The 18,924-nt window shown below is 42.6% G+C and overlaps 3 protein-coding genes across 7 annotated transcripts; 2 read left to right on the forward strand and 1 right to left on the reverse strand.

Moving 5' to 3' along the window:
* Positions 1–381: 381 nt before the first annotated feature.
* golt1bb (golgi transport 1Bb) lies at positions 382–2,668 on the reverse strand. The gene is made up of 5 exons (XM_030365920.1): positions 2,498–2,668; positions 2,081–2,172; positions 1,709–1,887; positions 1,522–1,603; positions 382–1,009 (listed from the first exon to the last, which is right to left on the reverse strand). The coding sequence occupies exons 1-5, from the start codon at positions 2,520–2,522 to the stop codon at positions 971–973; spliced, it is 417 nt and encodes a 138-aa protein (XP_030221780.1). The 5' UTR covers positions 2,523–2,668; the 3' UTR covers positions 382–970.
* Positions 2,669–3,137: 469 nt separating this feature from the next.
* Positions 3,138–6,733, forward strand: slc35b4 (solute carrier family 35 member B4). Of its 2 annotated transcripts, none has more exons than XM_030365916.1 (10): positions 3,138–3,426; positions 3,683–3,796; positions 3,910–4,012; positions 4,110–4,159; positions 4,283–4,364; positions 4,526–4,586; positions 4,756–4,865; positions 5,167–5,242; positions 5,385–5,460; positions 5,884–6,733. In XM_030365916.1, the coding sequence occupies exons 1-10, from the start codon at positions 3,350–3,352 to the stop codon at positions 6,137–6,139; spliced, it is 1,005 nt and encodes a 334-aa protein (XP_030221776.1). In that variant the 5' UTR covers positions 3,138–3,349; the 3' UTR covers positions 6,140–6,733. The 2 variants fall into 2 exon arrangements, with proteins under 2 accessions (XP_030221776.1, XP_030221777.1); XM_030365917.1 differs by having other exon boundaries at positions 3,145–3,338.
* A 312-nt stretch (positions 6,734–7,045) lies between these two features.
* chchd3b (coiled-coil-helix-coiled-coil-helix domain containing 3b) lies at positions 7,046–14,031 on the forward strand. Of its 4 annotated transcripts, none has more exons than XR_003977931.1 (9): positions 7,046–7,239; positions 7,995–10,257; positions 10,755–10,848; positions 11,144–11,324; positions 11,865–11,879; positions 12,111–12,198; positions 12,329–12,399; positions 12,928–13,066; positions 13,429–14,031. XR_003977931.1 is itself a non-coding variant. In XM_030365898.1 (9 exons), exons 1-9 carry the CDS (start codon positions 7,159–7,161, stop codon positions 13,450–13,452), a joined length of 2,952 nt encoding a protein of 983 aa, XP_030221758.1. In that variant the 5' UTR covers positions 7,046–7,158; the 3' UTR covers positions 13,453–14,031. The 4 variants fall into 4 exon arrangements, 2 of the variants coding, with proteins under 2 accessions (XP_030221758.1, XP_030221759.1); XM_030365898.1 differs by having other exon boundaries at positions 12,111–12,194; XR_003977932.1 differs by lacking the exon at positions 11,865–11,879.
* The last annotated feature ends 4,893 nt before the right edge of the window (positions 14,032–18,924 follow it).

An 18,924-nucleotide genomic window follows, 5' to 3' on the forward strand; every position in this document is an offset into this window, starting at 1 on the left:
CTCTCCTGGTAGATTAGATGACATTTAAATAATATATATTAATTGCCATGTAGTTCAATGCGATGAAGGGAATTCTTAACATAGTGACTTAATAGCGGAGACGATTTCTTAGATAAATATATATTGATAGCATATGATATACTTCTATATATATACACATTAATATTGTGTAAAATGCCTTATTACTGAAACATTACTCTAAACCATGTACAGGGATGAACTGGTCATATCTTACAATAAATATTAACATTAAGACCTGTTTTGTTTGGCTTCCCCACCTATATTTGATTGGTGGATATTTTTCCGCCCTATGAATGTAAAACAAAAGGCTAGAAATTAAACTTGGGGCTGCACATCAAAGATTAGGGGTTACAACCCAAATACAAAGGCAATAATACACTTTATTCCAAACAGGAACTTTACAAAAGTTACATCAAGTAAAACAGTTCTCTCCGACAGAGCTTTTGTCATGTATTTAAATAGAAAATGTTTGAAAAATGTCAACAAAGGAATTATTTTTAACAGTGGTCACAAGCAGGATAAAACAATTAAAATAATAATAATAATTGCAAATCCAGTAACATGTCTTGTCGGTAACAGGCATCTACAAACGCTGTCTCAGTAACTTCTCTATTGGTTGTAATGGCGGTCACGGCTCCCTCCCGCCCTCCTCTGTTCCAGCCTAGCCTAGCGCTTGGTCCCAGCAGTCCCATTTTAGTGTACAAAAGACAATTGCCATCCGCCATTAAAAACCAACTCCTTTTTTAACAATGTCCACTTGCAGTAAGATTATGATCCAATTTCATTCAGTGGTGGAATCTCCTTGAAGACATTGCAAAGTGTTTTATGAAAAATGCCTTCTCCCCTCCTGGACTGAGAGTTTTGGCATTTTCCTGCCCTAGCAGCACTTGGCTATAGCTACGAGGATCAGTTACATCATAATTTACTTTATACATAAAAAGAGACCGTGTTATACCATAGTGTTGCTCTCTCCCACTTTGTCCACCAACTGAAGGAGAAAGAAAAGTCAAATATTAATGCATCTTTCATATATTGAATGACAGACATCCAAATTGTATGTTGTATTGGATTAGCTAAATGAAAAATTGATGTTTAAGAGACATTGAAGGCAAATGAGAAACCTGAAAATATAAACACATCTTTCAATACAACCATTGTAAGATGCACGGGAAACAATGAGATGAAAAGATATCAATACAGACTTTGAACAATGACTAACATGCCATAATCTTGGGTCAAAGACCATAATTCTCAGTTCGTTCAACCTCAACTACCTTCATGTTTCTCTACGGCAATGGCTACAGCACTTAACTTGACCCTCGCTCATCGGCCAAAGTTCACTGCTAGATTGCTCAAGGCAAATTCATCACATTCGCACTGTAGTGCTAATTGACTTGTTACATCCGCTTAGGCCTGCCCATGTGATGTGTGACCTGGGATGATAACCGTAAAGAAGACCTTGCATGCATGATTCACTGGGGAGTGGGGACGTTTACTTACAGTACTAATTCCTGGTAAATTTAGTATGGATCCAAGGACAGGCACCCGCCTGATGAAGCCTACAGCCACTGGGAAGAAGCCCCTGTCAAGACAGAACAAGAGGACTTAAAGCTAGAAGAGGACGCTAGTACCAGGTAGCAGAAAATGTCATGGGACAACTTGAATGATACATGATAAATAACAATACCTGAATAAGAGGAAGAAACCATAGATCTCTAACACAACTCCAATGATTGGCCAGCCAATCAGCACCACTAACACGCCCCCGAGAAAGAAGCTTGTGGCTTTTATTTTGTGTTTCTGGAAGAAGAATCTGAAGGTCCTTTCCCAGCCGATGACGAAAGACAGCCCTGCGACAAACAGGATCTGCAGAAGAAAGCAATACACGTTCACTGTCTGTCTGTACGACTTCCATCAGTGAAGCGCTAAAACAATTCTAGATTAAGAAGCAATAAATAATAATGGTCTGAAAGCAGATCTCCTTGGATTAAATATATATGACCGATACAATATGCTGCAGTGACGTTATTCAGTTTGAAATGTTTTGATTTTGACTCACGTTTCCAATGGCAAGAAGAGCTTTATCAAAGAACAGCATCATGCCAAAGAAGAGGAAGAACACACCGAACCCCGTGAGCCCCATTCCAATTTCTGTAGATTTCATGGAAGAGAATCAATTTATTACGCTTTATTTGGCAATTTCTGATTACAAAACTGCAATGTGGACGTAAAACAAAAAACTACGTATGACTATCAACTTTGTTTAGCATCTGAGGCTGATCAGTTAAAAGATCAAAGCACCCAAAATGAACTATCCCTTAAAACAATAAGAAAATAAAACCAATTGGCGTTGACTGCTCCATCACCACACAGTCTCATTTATTCATTCATTCATCACTCGGGTTCATAATAAGTTAGCATCACACTGTGCATTTGTAACGAATAACACATCAGGAACCAGGCAAATTGATCTTACTTTGCGAATCTGTGAGGGAAATCATATTGGACGCGATGGATAGGCAAATCACAGAAATAAAACTATTATCAAGTTACAGATGAAGTTCTCAACCACAGTACACAACCAACTAGCTAGCAAAGCTGGCGCCACGTCTTCCGGAACCACAGAGACTCGCACTGCGGGCCAGCAGCGCCCCCGGCTGGCGTTAAACGTGCGAACTGCACTTTTGCCTTCAATGTATTCACATTGAAGGTAATGTACACATTGTTCCATAATTCAACTACCATTTCTGATTCATCTATTATTTTATTGTAAAATGTCGTTTTAATTTCCCTCTGCTTCATGAGAACGTGAAATTATTTGTGACTTGTTTGCGATATATGTTGGAGGAGCCATAGAACTACAACTCCCAGAAAGTATGGCTACGAAAGAGATACTTACGGTTTACGGCATTTCTCGGCGCGTACTTGTTTGTAGTTCCTTAGCGCCCACACGTCAAATTACGATTTATGGGTATTGTTACGGTTTATAGGTATTTTTCTAAATAATTGTAATGGTCAAACTACAAACTGAGCTCGTATTAAGGGTGTTTTATTTTCCTTAAATGTTAAACTTAACTTAATCATTGCTCCGACACATGAACGCGCATCGTGAACTGGGGTCGCAACAGAGTGCACGAGCACGTCTGCCGGACGCAAGCTCCATACGAAACTTCCGCGGATTTGGACGAAGCTACACTCAGACGTGGACAACTAAAATAAATTAGTTTTTCATCTTGGTGTCCTCTTAAGATTATGTGTTGTTTCACCGTGCACCGAACCAACCCTTGTTTAATAAAGTAACTTTTTACAATAAGCTTGTAAGTCAATTATGGGTACCCTATTAGCGATACTTCTGGTTTTTGTCGGTTGCTGCACTAATGTTGTGTTTCTGGAACTACTTGTAAGGTCAGTGTGGATTAACGTGATCATATGCATTAATTCTCTGCCCTATTAGGCATATACCAGCTATAACTGTATGCAATTTATCAATATTTAAAATCTGACGCTGTGTCGATTTGTATCTACTTGTATCCCTTCTTGTCAGGGGACAAGAAGAGGTAGTGCAGTGTTTCAAAGTGCAGTCTTGTAATAACAGACTGTTCCATAATTGTAATAGGTTATGTGTAACACCCCAATTGACACTCTTATGCTATTCACACAGAGATTTTCCAGGATGTGGGAACATCGTGACCTTTGCCCAGTTTGCATTCATTGCATTGGAGGGGTTCATTTTCGAGAGCAACTTTGGGAGGAAGAAATCCACAATCCCGATGCGGTATTAAAGCCTACTGATTTTAACCAACAAATCCATCTGTGCGATTGTATCTCCTTGTTGCACAACGGATATGCTAATAATTATTCTTCTGTTTCATCTATTTTGTTTTTTAGAAATTATGTGATCATGGTTACCATGTTCTTCACAGTCAGTGTGATCAACAACTATGCCCTTAACTTTAACATTGCAATGCCATTGCACATGATTTTTAGATCCGTGAGTATTTGTTTTTCTGGTCTAAAGAAGCTTTCTACCATCCATAACTAATATTTAGAATGAAATACTGTCATTAATTGCATGCCTTTGTTTACAGGGATCTTTAATAGCAAACATGATCCTTGGAATTATCATTCTCAAAAAAAGGTATTCCCACTTCGATCTCAATTGTAATGATTTTACGTTTTTGAAAAATTAGAACTTCAGAGACTTAATTAGTACCATCATGGCTCATTAATTTAATCTCACTGTTTCTTCCACTCCTTGCAGGTATTCAGCAAGCAAATACATGTCAGTCGCACTCATCTCTGCCGGGATCTTTATATGCACCATAATGTCTGCTAAACAAGTGGTGAGTCTTCCACAGACGTTGTTGTTGTAGTATATATATTACATGCAAATCGTCCTGATCGAAAATCACATATCCCTGATCCTGACCCTGTTACCGAAGTAACTCTGGATATTATCTGTTTTGTATTGTATGCTCACCGTTGGGAAATGTTGTGTTGACAGAATGTAGCAAATAATCCTTCCGATGAAGAAAGTGTCCACACCTTCATACACTGGCTGATAGGTGAGGGGTTTTAATGTGGTCTCATCATACTTTGCACTCTATTTGTTGGTTCATGGTTTATGTCGACTGACCTGACATGTGTCCATGGAGCGAAGTCTTAACAATATCAAACCGTTTTGAAGGATTCAGATCACAGTGACATGCATCTTCTGAATCATTCTACCTGCAGGGATTGCCATGTTGACGTTTGCTCTACTGATGTCTGCCAGGATGGGCATCTTCCAAGAGACTTTATACAAACAATACGGCAAGCACTCCAAAGAGGCCCTTTTTTATAATGTGAGTTAAACTTTCTCTCTCCAGTTCATTCCTCCAAAAAAACATGCCTAAATCAAATTGTTGCTATCAAAGGGATCGCTCTTAAATTTTTTGTATGAACATGACATGGTAGTCAAATAGGCCACTTGACTGGATAAAACAGCATTGTTGATTATTCATTAGTACAAATATTCTGCTCTCTTTCTCTTGGATCCCTCATGTTAATGAGGATTCAAGTTTAGAGGAGTTTTTCAAATCGCTTTTTGAAGGGTTCCCCTTGAGACACAAATAGATTAGGCATATGATCTGTTCCCCCCCCCAGCACTGCTTGCCGTTACCAGGGTTCCTGCTTCTCTCTTCGGACATCTATAACCACTGCATACACTTCAACCAGAGCAGTGAGTCCATCTGTTCTTTCACACTCATGCTCAGTATTCTTCTGCCGTACTGCAGCAGATAGACATGCAACCGTGTGTCTCTTTGTAAATCATCATGTAGCTACTGTAGGTGCAATGTAAATGTCGATGTTTCTTTCCTTAGCTCCTGCAGAGATCCCTGGGATCGGGCTTACTGTACCTGTGATGTGGCTATACCTCCTGATTAATGTCATCACCCAGTATCCTTACAAAAATAGCATTTCAAGTGGACATTTAGTTCGCCATTGCCTTTGGTCGGGGCACTGTGGATTTGACTAGTGCATAAATGTGTCCTGCAGTTGGTATGTGATGTTGACAAGCTAAGGCTACAATACTTAGTGTACTGTTTTGTTAAGTACTGTGTTCATTCCAGAGCTGAGCTAACAGATGACAGTCCAACTACAGGACATCAAGAGCAGCATTACTATTACCCATTCTAATTGTGTATCAATTCTGCGTCGCCCTGCGGCCCGAATTTTTCCTTTTGAACATAAAGTAATCTAGAGGTTCCCTCTTGTTCATGGACATTACTGTCTACGTTATATCAAAACGATAGCTTTCAAATAGCCCTTCAATGGTCCCTGTACTTCCCCAGAGTGTGTCCCCTGACTCCCGGCCCTCAGATACGTGTGCATCCGCGGCGTGTTCATCCTGACCACGGAGTGCGCGTCGCTGACCGTCACCCTGGTGGTGACCCTCAGGAAGTTCCTCAGCCTCATCGTCTCCGTGTGGTACTTCCAGAACCCCTTCACGGTCTGGCACTGGGTGGGCACGGCGGTGGTCTTCCTGGGAACACTGCTGTACACGGAGGTGTGGACCAGCGTGCGGGCGGCCCTACGGAGGGCTGACGTCAAGGGGGTGGAGGCGAAGAGGCAGTGATCAGGCAGCCTGGGACTGGTCCTCGCTGACCTGCGCTGTCATGTCCGGAGATTTGGGAAACCAGATGCATTTTTTTGGAGATTTTTGTCTTTTTTTGTTTGGGTTGTTCCATCATTGGTTTTGGATTTTAGCTTTATTGCACAATTCTATTATTGATTTGTAGCTACAATACCTCACCAGCACTCTGTTTACAAATGTGCCAATTCTTATTTTGGTTCTTCCTCATTTGCTTGTTGACAGTTGGTTTCTTTTGTTGTGGTAATATTTATTTGGATACCTTACTTTTGAATGACACTATTGCGAGACTCTGAGATTTGTTTTGTATGAGCAAGCCCTCGTCTTTACAATTGCTATCAGATTAACTGCCAATATAGCTCCTATCGTGTCTTCTCTTTGTAGATAGAGGAGGCTGCTGGAAGGAAAAAGGCACACTGTAACGTGCCAACATTTAGTCATGGAAATCTGTTTGGACCGCTGGTCATCTGTTGTGTCTCAGAGGTATTAGACCATACTAAATGCCACAAAGGTTAGGCCTTTTGTACATGTGAAACCCTTGTATTTGGAATAGAATAAAAAAAACATGACAATAGTCAATAGAAGAGTTCCTTTTTGTATAATCAGTTATGGTAAACATGAGTATATATTCTTGGGTCATGTACCGGATTATTTATAATATGCAAGTAATACAAGAACGTAATAAATTGCAATTGCGTGCAGAAATGAATCTTAATTTATTTTATTTTATCAAGTACACAGAAAGGATTATTAGGAACACAATGTACGTTCACAGACTCATCCGTCATCACTGCGACTATCGACCAATCAAGATGGATGTTGTTGAACACCCTCTGCAGTCGTCCAATAGAAATGGGTCATGCTTCCGATATTGAGAAGTGGGAAGGGCTGTTTCACAGCTGTATGAAGAACTCGTGTGGACGCTGACTGCATGGGTTTGACCTATGTTGCAAAAAACATTTACATAGTCTTCTGTCAACGATTTTTATTTATTTCGGGTGAATATGGGAGGTAATGGTCCTAGCCAATTTGCACATGAAGGCGATGGTGAAGGCGGTGGAGTGTCTTTTGTGAAGGGCATTCGGGTGAGTTCGTTGTGAAAACTAATGGCAAAATGCTCGTACAGTAAAGTAAAACCCAACTCCCAGCAGGAATAATGTGTAGGGGGCTACTGCTCTGACCTTGTGCGTAGCATCTTGCAATGCACTATCATTGATATGCACAATCCTATATGTTGATATGGTCTATGTTCCCCTAACTAAAACAAATAATACAAAAATGAACTATAACCTCAAATTGCTGAGTGCTTCGACATTCCATAACATGCCACTAAACCAACCAATGCTTTGCGTGGTCGAACCCTATTCCTTCCACTTGAATAATCCAGAACCGTGGTTACTCCCTAAATGGAATGTCTGACCTTTTACGGTGAAAAAGTTAGCTATCTATTAACTATAACTATTGAGGATTAAAGGTGCAGTGCGTTGGACTTCGTGACATCTAGAGGAGAGATAATAGATTGCAACCAAGTGAATACTATGACGCATGGGGATGCATCATAGTGGGCTCTGTTGTAGATATAAAGGGCTCATTCTAAGGTAACGAAAACACAATCCTTATTTTCATGGGATTATACATTTATTAAAACATGCTTATGAAATAATACCAAATCTCCACCCACCAAATTCTGTTCCCCTAGATGGCAGTACATTTTACACCCTCAAGCTTTTAAGCTTTTATAAATAAATAAGTTTCAACTGAAAGATGCATTTCTTTCCCTAGCATTCGATTATTTATGTCCCCCATAAGCCAATCTGACGTCCTCTTCCATTTTTCACAGCTGTCAGACCGAGTTGTCCACAGAATGAAAGAGTCTCAAAAGGTGGCCAGACCTCATCCATCTGATAATAAACAACAAGCGCCCTCACACCCTGAACCAGAAGCAACAGCGCCCACAGCCCCGGCACCTTCTGCTGAGCACGTCTCAACACCGCCGGAATCTCCCATAGCTCCACTCATCCCCACCCTACCTGCCCAAGAACCGACGGCTGCCTCAACACCTCCAATCGCCCAGCCCATAAAACTCACCACTCCTCCGCCTGTGAAGTTCCATTCGGCCCCTCCCCCTGTTGCACACCAAGAGCCTATAATGGAAACCACGACGGAGCCTGTTGCCATAACGATGACCTCCCCTGTCCCCGAACCCGAGGCAACATCTAAACCGCTTTCTGAACCTGAAATGGTTCTTCCCACATTAGTGGAACCCATCACCCAATCTGTACCTCCTCAAACTGAAACTGCTCTTCCTACCCTGGTGGAACCCATAGTCCAGTCTGTACCTCCTCCCCAAACTGAAACATCTCTTCCAACCATAGTGGAACCTACAGTGCCTCCTCAAACCTTAGTGGCTCCTCCTACCCTGGTGGAAACTATAATCCAATCTTTATCTCCTCCTCAAACTGAAACAGCTCTTCCTACCTTGGTGGAACCTACAGTCGAATATGTACCCCCTCCTCAAATTGAAATGGCTTCTCCTACGTTGGTGGAAGCCATTGTTCAATCTGTACCTCCTCCTCAAACTGAAACATCTCTTCCAACATTGGTGGAATCCACAGTCCAATCTTTACCTCCTCCTCAAACCGAAACAACTCTTCCTACATTGGTGGAACCCATAGTCCAATATATTCCCCCTCCTCCTCCAACTGAAATGGCTCTTCCTACCTTAGTGGAACCTATAGTCCAATCTATAGTGCCTCCTCCAACTGAAACGGCTCTTCCAACCTTGGTGGAACCAAAAGTCCAATCCATACCTTCTCCCCAAACTGAAATGGTGCTTCCTACGTTGGTGGAACCCATAGTCCAATTGGTACCTCCTCCTCAAACTGAGACAGCCCTTCCTCTCTTGAAGGAACCTATAGTTCAATCTATAGTGCCTCCCCAAACTGAAATGGCTCTCCCTCCCTTGGTGGAACCTATAGCCCAACCTGTGCCTACTCCTCAAACTGAAACCGCTCTTCCTATGGTGATGGAACCTGTAGTCGAATCTATAGTCCCTCCTCAAACCGTAGTGGCTCTTCCTACCTTGGTGGAACCGGTAGTCGAATCTGTACCACCTACTTTAATTGAAACAGCTCTTCCTACATTGGTGGAACCTATAGTTGAAGCTATATCCTCTCCCCAAACTGAAATGGCTCTTCCTATGTTGGTGGAACCTATAGTTGAATCTATACCCTCTCCCCAAACTGAAACAGCTCTTCCTATCTTGGTGGAAACGGTAGTCGAATCTGTTCCACCTACTCTAATTGAAACGGCTCTTCCTACATTGGTGGAACCTATAGTTGAATCTATATCCTCACCCCAAACTGAAATGGCTCTTCCTACTTTGGTGGAGCCTATAGTTGAATCTATACCCTCTCCCCAAACTGAAATGGCTCTTCCTACTTTGGTGGAACCTATAGTTGAATCTATACCCTCTCCCCAAACTGAAACAGCTCTTCCGATCTTGGTGGAACCCAAGGTTCTCCTCTCTGCTCCAGTTGAACCTCCACTCCCTACTGAGGCTGAAGTCACTACTCCCTCTCCACCTCATCCCCAAACATTGCAACAGTGCGCCATAGTCGAAGAGCAACAGGAGACCCCATGTGCTACTCCAGTGGCAGAACCTACTCTCAATGTACCTCCCATTTTCCTCCCGGCTCCAGTTGAAATGGAGACCTCTCCCCCCAAGCCTTCTGAAGCCATCCTCGTTACCACCAGCGTCGCTCCATCTGTGGAAGACAACATCACTGCTGTTCCAGTTCTATCCTTTGAATCTGTTGCTCCTCCGAGCCCCGCTTTCATCGATATCGAGCACTGCGTGGTCTCTCAGACGGCAGTCTCCGAGCCTCCAACCCCTGCAGATTTACCCCAACCCTGTCACTCCATGGAGGTTTCTCTCTCAACCTATGAATCGGCGGCAGCAGAACCCCCAACGGAGCCCATAGACATGGAGCCGCCCCCGCAAGACGCCGAGGCCGAAGTCCAGAGCTCAACTTCCCTTCCCGTTACTGAGGATCTGTTTCCTGTATTCATCTTGCGCCCGCAACCTGTGCCTGATGTCACAGGTGCGTCTCTCTTTCTTTATTTTGTATCACAAACCTGTGTAAGGTAGCAACAATGCGTTAAAAATCATGTTGGTTTTGACACGGGCCCTGTGAAGGCTGCCTTGCATTCCTCACATCTATACTGAACCGGCTTGTTATATTTATACATTCAACATCCAATGCACACACAAACCAATTCACACAATTACCACACTGCTTTTGTTTAATGTGACGCATTTGCATCTTTACTGATATTGTACATGGTTCTGCAAAAAAAATATAGCACATTTTTTTTGTGGGAGTTGTTGAGTTATGTTTGAGTTACGCAATGTTTACTTTTTGGAGGTTGCCATTGCTGGTGGAAGCCATCTTGTTTCCCGACAGGCACACCACAGTAGTGGTATCCATCAAAGACTCCATATTAAATTAAGATAGGATGTCACTAGCCCCATAACCCTGTGGACTCTTATTTAATCGAATGCCCTGGCTGATGATGATGTCCTCTTGTTTATCCTCAGTGGATGAAGACGAGCTCAGGAGGAACGTCAAAGAGGCGCTGCAGGAACGTCTGGCTGAGGAGATCACCCAGAAGAAACAGGAGCTTCAACTACAGTAAGGAAACAGTGGGGCACAGACCAGGGTCTTGTTCACGAGTTACTTGTTCTCTTTGACCTTTACATATGAACACATGTCACTCTATGTAAAGGCCTGAGATATTTTGCACATGCATTAATCATGTGAAAGTGGCTATGGTAATGTGCAGTATGGATAATTCTAAAGGCCAAGTCAAGTGCAAATGCTCGTACACAAAATCAAATACGTTGGAATGCAATCATAAATAATAAATGTTGTTCATTTTAGACGATGGTCTTACACTACGTGTCTGGTTTTCACGTCTCTCTCCCAGGCTGGAGGAGGCCAAGGCAAAGGCCAGGTCCGAGGCGTGGGCAGCAGCACAGCTACAGATCCAAAAGCAGGTGCAGCAGACCCTGGAGGCAGAGAAGGCCGGCCACGTGGAGCAGCTCAGAAACGCTCTCCTGACCGAGCGCATGAAGTGCGAGGACGAGCGGCTGATCGCTCAGGTGTATGTAAGTACACAGGGGTGAGGTAGTGGTGGTCCTCAGACTGGTTCAGGCAGGGTGCACTATGGCAACCCGCCCCCTTGTGGAAGTGCATGTCGTATTTCAGAACCTTTTTATAGGTCGTTTTTTGTTCAAGACGAAGCTCTGCCGCCCTTATTCTCTCCCTCTCCCCATCTTTGTTTTAATTATGTCCTTGTGCAGCTTTTTCTAGCTCTTCGCATATGGCAAGAAAGCGTGCTAGCACCATTCCTAAGATAGCACTGCTCCTAAGATAGCTCCGTTCCTACTGGCTGACCTAGGGGGCGGTATCGTTGTCTATAGCATTACCCTCGCATAGAATGGAAGCCTCAGAAGTGTGTCAGTTGGTATTTCTTGTTTCATAATTGCAGGGAATTGGATGTATCCAACCACATTTAACTTACTGCACCTAATATAATTTGTAACGGTCTACTCCCTGGTGCGTGTCTGTGTTCTGAACTGGAAAGCTGCTCGTTTTCATATTCTCACCACCCTCCTTTGTTTCTCTTGCCATGTTCCATGGCTCAGTTGTTGGAGTTGAAGGTGAGCTTCACTCATGCATGGCTGACTCCTTCCGTTTTTCCTTTGTCAGATTGCAACCTTGGTAGGGTACTTTTTGTTGCATCATGCGTTTCATTTGCAGAGCGTTTTCGTTTTAATCCACACGTTTATCCAGATTACTTTTGGCTCGAGGTATTTTGAGGTGTGTTTGCATGAGCCGCTTGTGATATAGTAATCTCATAACTATAAAACTGTTTTATTCCTTTTTTTTAGGCCCATAAACTCGATGAAAAAGAGAGGGCATTGAAGGAACAAGACCAACGCTTCAGGGAACATCTTGACAAACTGGAAGAAAAAGTAAGTGATCGTCCTCATAATATATCCCTGTGTCTATTATTCTCTCTGTCTAAACTGAACGTACACATTCCCTGTCTCAGTGATGTCTCATCCCACTCAGTAAGGGTTTTTCGTCTGCGTCTCTTTTTACACAGAGGTCTCAGTTCTACAAAGTCAGCGCCGAGAACTTCAAGAAGGGACAAGAGGAGACTCACGCTCGTTTTGCGTGAGTACATAATCAAAGACAAAGAATTCTCCATTATTCGGGGGGCCGATGCACGTTAAACGTGAAATATTATATCATGTGTGAGTGTGATTGGCCGTTACAAGCCGTTTTGTAAATCGGACTCTTCTGATATCACAAGTGGGCGTGTCTACCTAGATGTATGACCGATACACGGACACGCCCACTTGTGATGTCAGAAGAGGCCGATTTTCACAAGTGAGTTTCTTAGTACAATTTATCTCTTATCGCGACCTGCGTCTCTGTCGAGCCAGGTTTTCCCAAGAAAGCCTGGGTATGTTCAGCGAGGTTCGTAGTATACCCCACTGGTGGTATAATATGTCACCTTAGATATAAACTGCATTTCGTTGTACTTACTTATGCAATGGCAATAAAGTTGAATCTAATCTACTCTTTAAGCGCTTCGAAGCTCAGTCTTCCTGTGTGGCTGTTTTGAAAGTGGATGCTGGTCGCCTAACAAACAGCGGTCTCAACCTAGAACTCCTCCCCCTTCTTATCTTCTGCTGGTAGGCGCTACAGCGTCAGCCCGGCGTGCGGTGACCTGCAGAGTCGTGTGATGAACTGTTACCGGGACAACGCGGGCCAGAGCCTCGTCTGCTCCCCCATCGCCGCCGCCTACATGCGGTGTGTGGCCGACGCCAAGCTGCAGGTGAGCCTTCCCCGACGCCCCCGACGTATCTCTCCCGTCACACCCCGACCCCTGCCGAGGTCCTCTTGGGTCCGACATCACACATGGAAGCCTACTCTGTCTTGTAGTGGATGGTTTACATCGCAGCTGAAAGCTAGTGGGTCCACAGAGGTCTACAGGTAGACCTCTCTCACCTCCCCCCTTACCCCTTACCCCTGCTCTTTAATGTCATGCATCTGAATCCCCACGTTTGTCTCTTTTAAGCAAAGCCAACCACTAAATGACTAGAAGGAGCAGTGTTACGTTGCACGCTCTTCAGTGTTACCATCTTGTTCTCACCGTATTGTTTCTAACCTTCTTTTTTTCTTTCTTTCCACCACTAGAACAAGCTGAGCACCGGAGGTTAGCGCGGTCTGTGGTAAGGACTTTGCATATTGTGTCGCTCCTTGCGTGCACAAGAAAAAGAACAAGCACAGGTTCTCACACCGCAAGGGAAACGGAGGACACGCATCCACAAGACGGCCGACGGCGAGATTCTTTTAGATACAGGGATAGTGACGCACGCCGACTCAAAGACTTCTATCCACTCGTCCATAAGTCCCGAGCGTTCCTGGGGTTATTGTGTGCAGTGATGAAGGTGTGCTGTTAACTCTCACTGTAAATATTCAATGCACTCCATGCTAATGACAACATCACCCTTATCACCTGTTACATTGAGAGCTACGGCCCGGCACAAACACGGCCCTCGACAGAAGAAAGTGAGAATGATCAATAGAAATTTAAACCTAAGTGTCATAGAGTTTTAGATTGTAGTTTTTCTTTCTTGTGTGACTTAAGATAGGCATTTATTTTGTTTGCCCGATGCTAATGAAATGAAGTATGTGTTTATGTTTTGTAATCCAACATTTGCACATGTGCCTTATCCTCTATTATGATCAATGTATTGGAAACTGCGTTTGTTGATTGAAAATTATTTGACACCTGCAGCCGTGTTCTTTTTTGTCTTTCAAAAAACGGTCAATGTTATAAATCTATATTTATTTTGTTTTTTTCTTGAATATAACGTCAGATAGTACTGCCCTCTTGTGGATCTGAAACAACTCGTGGAATTGTTTTTTGTTCAGAGCAAGTAGCCTGCAATGCCGGTGAGTGAGGTAAGGTTTGGTAGTTATCCTGCGGCAAAGGGCAACACTTTGATAACGTTCAACATTATTTAAGAGGATAGTGTGTATATGTTATTATATAGTCGCTTGTTTGGGTTATATTTGGGTCATCCTGTTGGGTTGGGTATTTGTCGGGTTGTTTTCCTGTCGGGGTTATTCAATGTTCTAGTACATATGGTCGCCAGATTGTCTCTAATGCCAGCGTACTCTTCATGCATACCGCCGCGGAGGGCAGAAGCACCTGCCAAGGAAGCGCTTGTGCGGTACAATGACAATGTAAGTTTACATATCGACGTGTGCTGATCTGTAATCTGCTAGATTCAAGTCCAGGTTGTGAGATTCGAAGTGAGGGAAAATACGACATGTTGGTTATTTGGTTAGTGAGAGAGGGACCCAACCTGTAGATGATGAGGATCCCACAATTGTCAATATTGGTGTTCAGACCGAATTTCGTGGTGGATGTTTGTTTGCATGCTCGCAATTGGTAGATGGTGGATATTCATTTAGCACTATAACCTCATTCTGTTATTTATCCTTCATTTATTTATTTATTTAGCCTATATATATATATATATATATATATATATATATATATATATATATATATATATATATATATATATATATATATATATATATATATATATATATATATATATATCTCTATTGAACAGTAGTCTCAAAGAAGAAAATTATTTAATTACTTTTGGATGAATAGGCTAACGTGGAGCTATTGTGATCGACGTTGAACTTATTTGACAATATCTGAATCTCATTTGTTAGTCAAAAGGTTTGGATAGGCCAGACTATGTTGTTGTTTGCTTGTTGAGCATTATGATTAGTATATGCATGGATAGACAATGATATTAGAAAAAAAATTGAGCATATGCAGGATTTGCTATAGGGTTACGTTTTAGTTTTTATGCATCTAATGTGGCTGTTATATAGTGCTTCCATATGGGATCACTTTTCAATATAAAATGTCATTATTCAAGGATATAATCACATCCATAATCCTCCATAAATGTAAAGGCCCACAGAACACTCTGGATAAGCAAACTGTATTAACCTCATGACAGGCTTGAATGATTCATGATTATTGAGGTGTTTTTTTGTTTTGTAGAAAAAGTGTTAGATATAGCTCTGACTCATGGCAAGCCAACATTTAGGTGCTGCGTATGCAGTCAAAGTCACACGGACATCATTCCAATAATAATCAATTATAACAGTGGGGGTGGACTGCAGCTTTCACAACCAGTGCTCATGGACCTATTGGCAGCCACGCCTCCCTCGTCTATAAAAAGGAACTAAAGTTCCCCAGTGATCTGATACAAACAAACCCAAACACCTAGCATGTTAACACATGCTAAAAATACCATAATGTTCCAAGCCTTACTTCCCCTGATATTGTTTGTTGATTCTCAGCCTTGTTTTGATTGAATAGGGACCAATTATCTAGTCTTAGCTGAATATGTAAGAGCTGTTCTCAAACAGCTCTTACATATTCCATGTCAACATTGGTTCAGATTATGTTTAGATAAAAAACTGTTTGTTTACATGATTGCATTGGGTTCCTTGTCTGATTCTAGTGAAAAAAAAACATGTTATTTGAAAGTAAGACAGGATGTGTGTGTGTGTGTGTGTGTGTGTGTGTGTGTGTGTGTGTGTGTGTGTGTGTGTGTGTGTGTGTGTGTGTGTGTGTGTGTGTGTGTGTGTGTGTGTGTGTGTCGTGGGTGCGAGTGCGTGCATGTGAGTGTTACAGTTTTTTGCTGGGGTTTGTTGAGTGTCTGTGTGTAGAGCGAGACAAACAGATAATGGTTTGGTAATCATTGTAGAGTCTTGACTCATCCTATTTCCATTCCAAGTAGGCCACTTATTTAACCTATTTTTAAACACCATGTTTTCCAGTTTGGCTGTTGGTTTACATATATGATTTTATGTGAGTTTCTTCTTTTGCTAAACCATTTGGACACAAATTACATTGACGTCTAGAGGAAGTATAAGATATGTTAGTTTTGCAGCTCGTTACGGGGCAAGCATTCAGGGAAATTAAGTTTGAAGTTGGAGTATGTAAGTAAGTAGTCAGTAGTAAGAATGGACTTCAGGTTCTCCAGCTTCCCAATGGGGTATAATATCCAACTCGCATTCAGTGTATTGGTATGTTTACAAGGTTAATTCAATGCAGTATGTATTTGAGAAGGAAAATGTAGTCTCTTTGAAAATACCACTGTGTAAACCTCTGATGTTTTTGGCAATTGCATTTGAAAAAGGTCTCCTTAGAATATATTGTCCTTTAGTGAGCTATTCAAAACTTTTGAGCTTTTTCTTGCTCTCTCAAACCTTTGGGATGGCTATAAACCACATTGAAATCCCTTAATCTTTTGATTCTACGAACAGGGGGATATTGTTGCAGCCAGCATGAACGTGTTGGACAATGCGAGGTGTTTGGATGGGGTGAGAGTGTTTGGCATGGCAAGTGTCGGTTGTGAAGCAGCTCATAGTTGGGGAACGTTTAGCCTAGTAACATGAGTAACATGAGAAACCTAACAGAGATCTGATGAGATTAATGGCGCCAGTGTCGCAGAGGTTGTAGACGTTGAAAACAGGCATTTCTCAGGTCAGTGTTTTTCTTGGATGTTTAAGCAGATATAAGTGATGAAAAATAGGGGCTGACTACAAAACAGCTTGTGAATTTATATTTTTTAAAACGGGAAATAGCACTTTTTGTCAAGTTGCATCAGCATTCATTGTATCTGTATTCTTCTTTATCTTTTTACTTTCGTGCTGCAGGTTTCCATAGTTTTACATGCATTTCTTCATAATCATAAACAGAAAACCTTGATAAACTATAACCTCACATTCAATTACATTTGAATTTCTAAAACATAATATGGATGTCTTAGATTATGGTTAATCGACTGTAATTTAAGGGTAAAACTTTGAATGACAAATATCTGTAAAGCCGCCGTCATTTCAACGTTTTATGGAAAAATCTGTAAAAATATATATCTCTACAGCGTAAGCCAAGTTCAAAGGACATTTGGTTCATAACAGGGATCCCAGAGTCATTAGCAGCCCTCCAGGGCGGCTGTCCCTGTGGCACTCTGTTACCTTGAATAGCTACCTACTGAAGGCATTGAATTAGCTGTTACGCAACCCTGTCCCTTTCATTGGTGGCTATAGTGATTGTTACCAAGGATGCATCCAAAGACTGCATACCTCCTGGTTGGCAATCACATAACACCAGTGTTTGCGGCTCTTCGTCTAGCCTGGCAGCGGCGGCACGTGGAGGAAGTGTTAAAATGGTTATTAGTATTATTAGTGTTGATATTTAAGATGCTGTGGTGGAATTAGGAGCTATTATTTGAGAGTAATTTGTTAGAATTGGCATATCCGTCTGCAAGCTATTAGTGAGTGAAATGCGCTGCGGGAATATCTGTTTGAAGTTGACTGAACCTGTCTCTGTATGAGCCAATTTAGGTTTGACACTGCTCTTATGTCATTACTGACAAATTGGGGATTCTCGTCTCTGCCTGTCCATCACAAGTATGTGAAAGGCAACACACTCACTTTACAACTCTCGAATCATACCTACAGGCAGTTTAATGCATATTGGAGCCTAAATCATTGAGATTCAACCACTTTCATGAGGACAAAATGACAGTGACAAGATGTCACCCCCCACCCGTATACATAGATGACGCATTTGAACGTATAATCACACGAGAAAGAACCACCTTTCCGGTGGACAAGCAGAGCCCCCTGGCTTCCAGGCAGGCTCTAATCTAAACGAGGTGGCGGGGAACACATTGATATGCAAATAGACAGCAGCGAGGACCCAAACACTGCTCGATTATCCCCTGCTTTACTGTTGCACACACGCTGAAGACCCGAGCGGCCGCCGACACGTAGATCCCTTTCCTCCTGGCACACGCACGTCACCGCTGTTATGTAAAGCGACAGAGCCGCTGATGGTGCTGCAGCCGTCTGAACGTGTGTAGTCCGACCCTCCCCCCCTCCGATACATCTTGTCTCTGGGCACGCCGTGGCGGGCGGACGGCGGGGCTCAAAGACGGATGGCGTACGAAAACGGGGAAGCACGTCGGAAACGCCTTCCCCTTCCCCTGACTGAGAGCTCATTCCGCACAGTTGCTCTGGAGGAATTATCGGTCGCAGGGCTGTCTGGGCGAGAGGTTTCACCGCATGGGACGGGACATTAACCACCAGACAGGTGTTTCCTGGGCAACCCTGTGTGGCAGAGCCTAGATGGGAGGAAGTGGAGACGGCACAGCGGTAAGTTGGCAGGAGGTATAAACAAATACACACCAGAGCTGGATGGTGTCACAGCACCCACGCTCATCTCATCCCAGTATATGGATGACTCAAGACTCACCTGTTCAGAGTTTAACCTAGACTCTGTATAGCCAACCCCTCCCGTCCCACCTACTTATTGTATGTTGTACGTCCTGGCACTTAATGCACGCACTCATGGCATGTCCGACTTAGTTATAGTACTGAGTTGTGTAGCATCTTATCCTAGCCATCTTTGTTGTATATATCTTACTGTAGCCTACCAACAGACATATATTGTTTCACCTTCTTCTGACAAAGGTACTTATTGTAAGTCTCTTTGGATAAAAGCGCCTGCCAAAGCCCTACATTTAAATGTAAAGATGGATGTGTGAATACACGGATAACACGGATGGATATATCTAT

Source organism: Gadus morhua, chromosome 9, assembly GCF_902167405.1.
Source record: "Gadus morhua chromosome 9, gadMor3.0, whole genome shotgun sequence".
Taxonomy (NCBI): domain Eukaryota; kingdom Metazoa; phylum Chordata; class Actinopteri; order Gadiformes; family Gadidae; genus Gadus; species Gadus morhua.

Excerpts from the sequence above, each read along its gene's own strand:
- golt1bb (XM_030365920.1), bottom strand. The coding sequence starts at position 2,522 with ATGATTTCCCTCACAGATTCGCAAA. Across the intron at positions 1,604-1,708 it reads GGTTTCTTCCTCTTATTCAG|GGGCTTCTTCCCAGTGGCTG; the intron begins GTATTGTTATTT and ends CTGTCTTGACAG. Across the intron at positions 1,010-1,521 it reads ATTTACCAGGAATTAGTACT|TTGGTGGACAAAGTGGGAGA; the intron begins GTAAGTAAACGT and ends TTTCTCCTTCAG.
- chchd3b (XM_030365898.1), top strand. The coding sequence starts at position 7,159 with ATGGGAGGTAATGGTCCTAGCCAATTTGCACATGAAGGCGATGGTGAA. Across the intron at positions 7,240-7,994 it reads CTTTTGTGAAGGGCATTCGG|CTGTCAGACCGAGTTGTCCA; the intron begins GTGAGTTCGTTG and ends CATTTTTCACAG. Across the intron at positions 10,849-11,143 it reads AAACAGGAGCTTCAACTACA|GCTGGAGGAGGCCAAGGCAA; the intron begins GTAAGGAAACAG and ends TCTCTCTCCCAG.
- slc35b4 (XM_030365916.1), top strand. The coding sequence starts at position 3,350 with ATGGGTACCCTATTAGCGATACTTCTGGTTTTTGTCGGTTGCTGCACT. Across the intron at positions 4,013-4,109 it reads TGCACATGATTTTTAGATCC|GGATCTTTAATAGCAAACAT; the intron begins GTGAGTATTTGT and ends CTTTGTTTACAG. Across the intron at positions 4,866-5,166 it reads AAGAGGCCCTTTTTTATAAT|CACTGCTTGCCGTTACCAGG; the intron begins GTGAGTTAAACT and ends TCCCCCCCCCAG.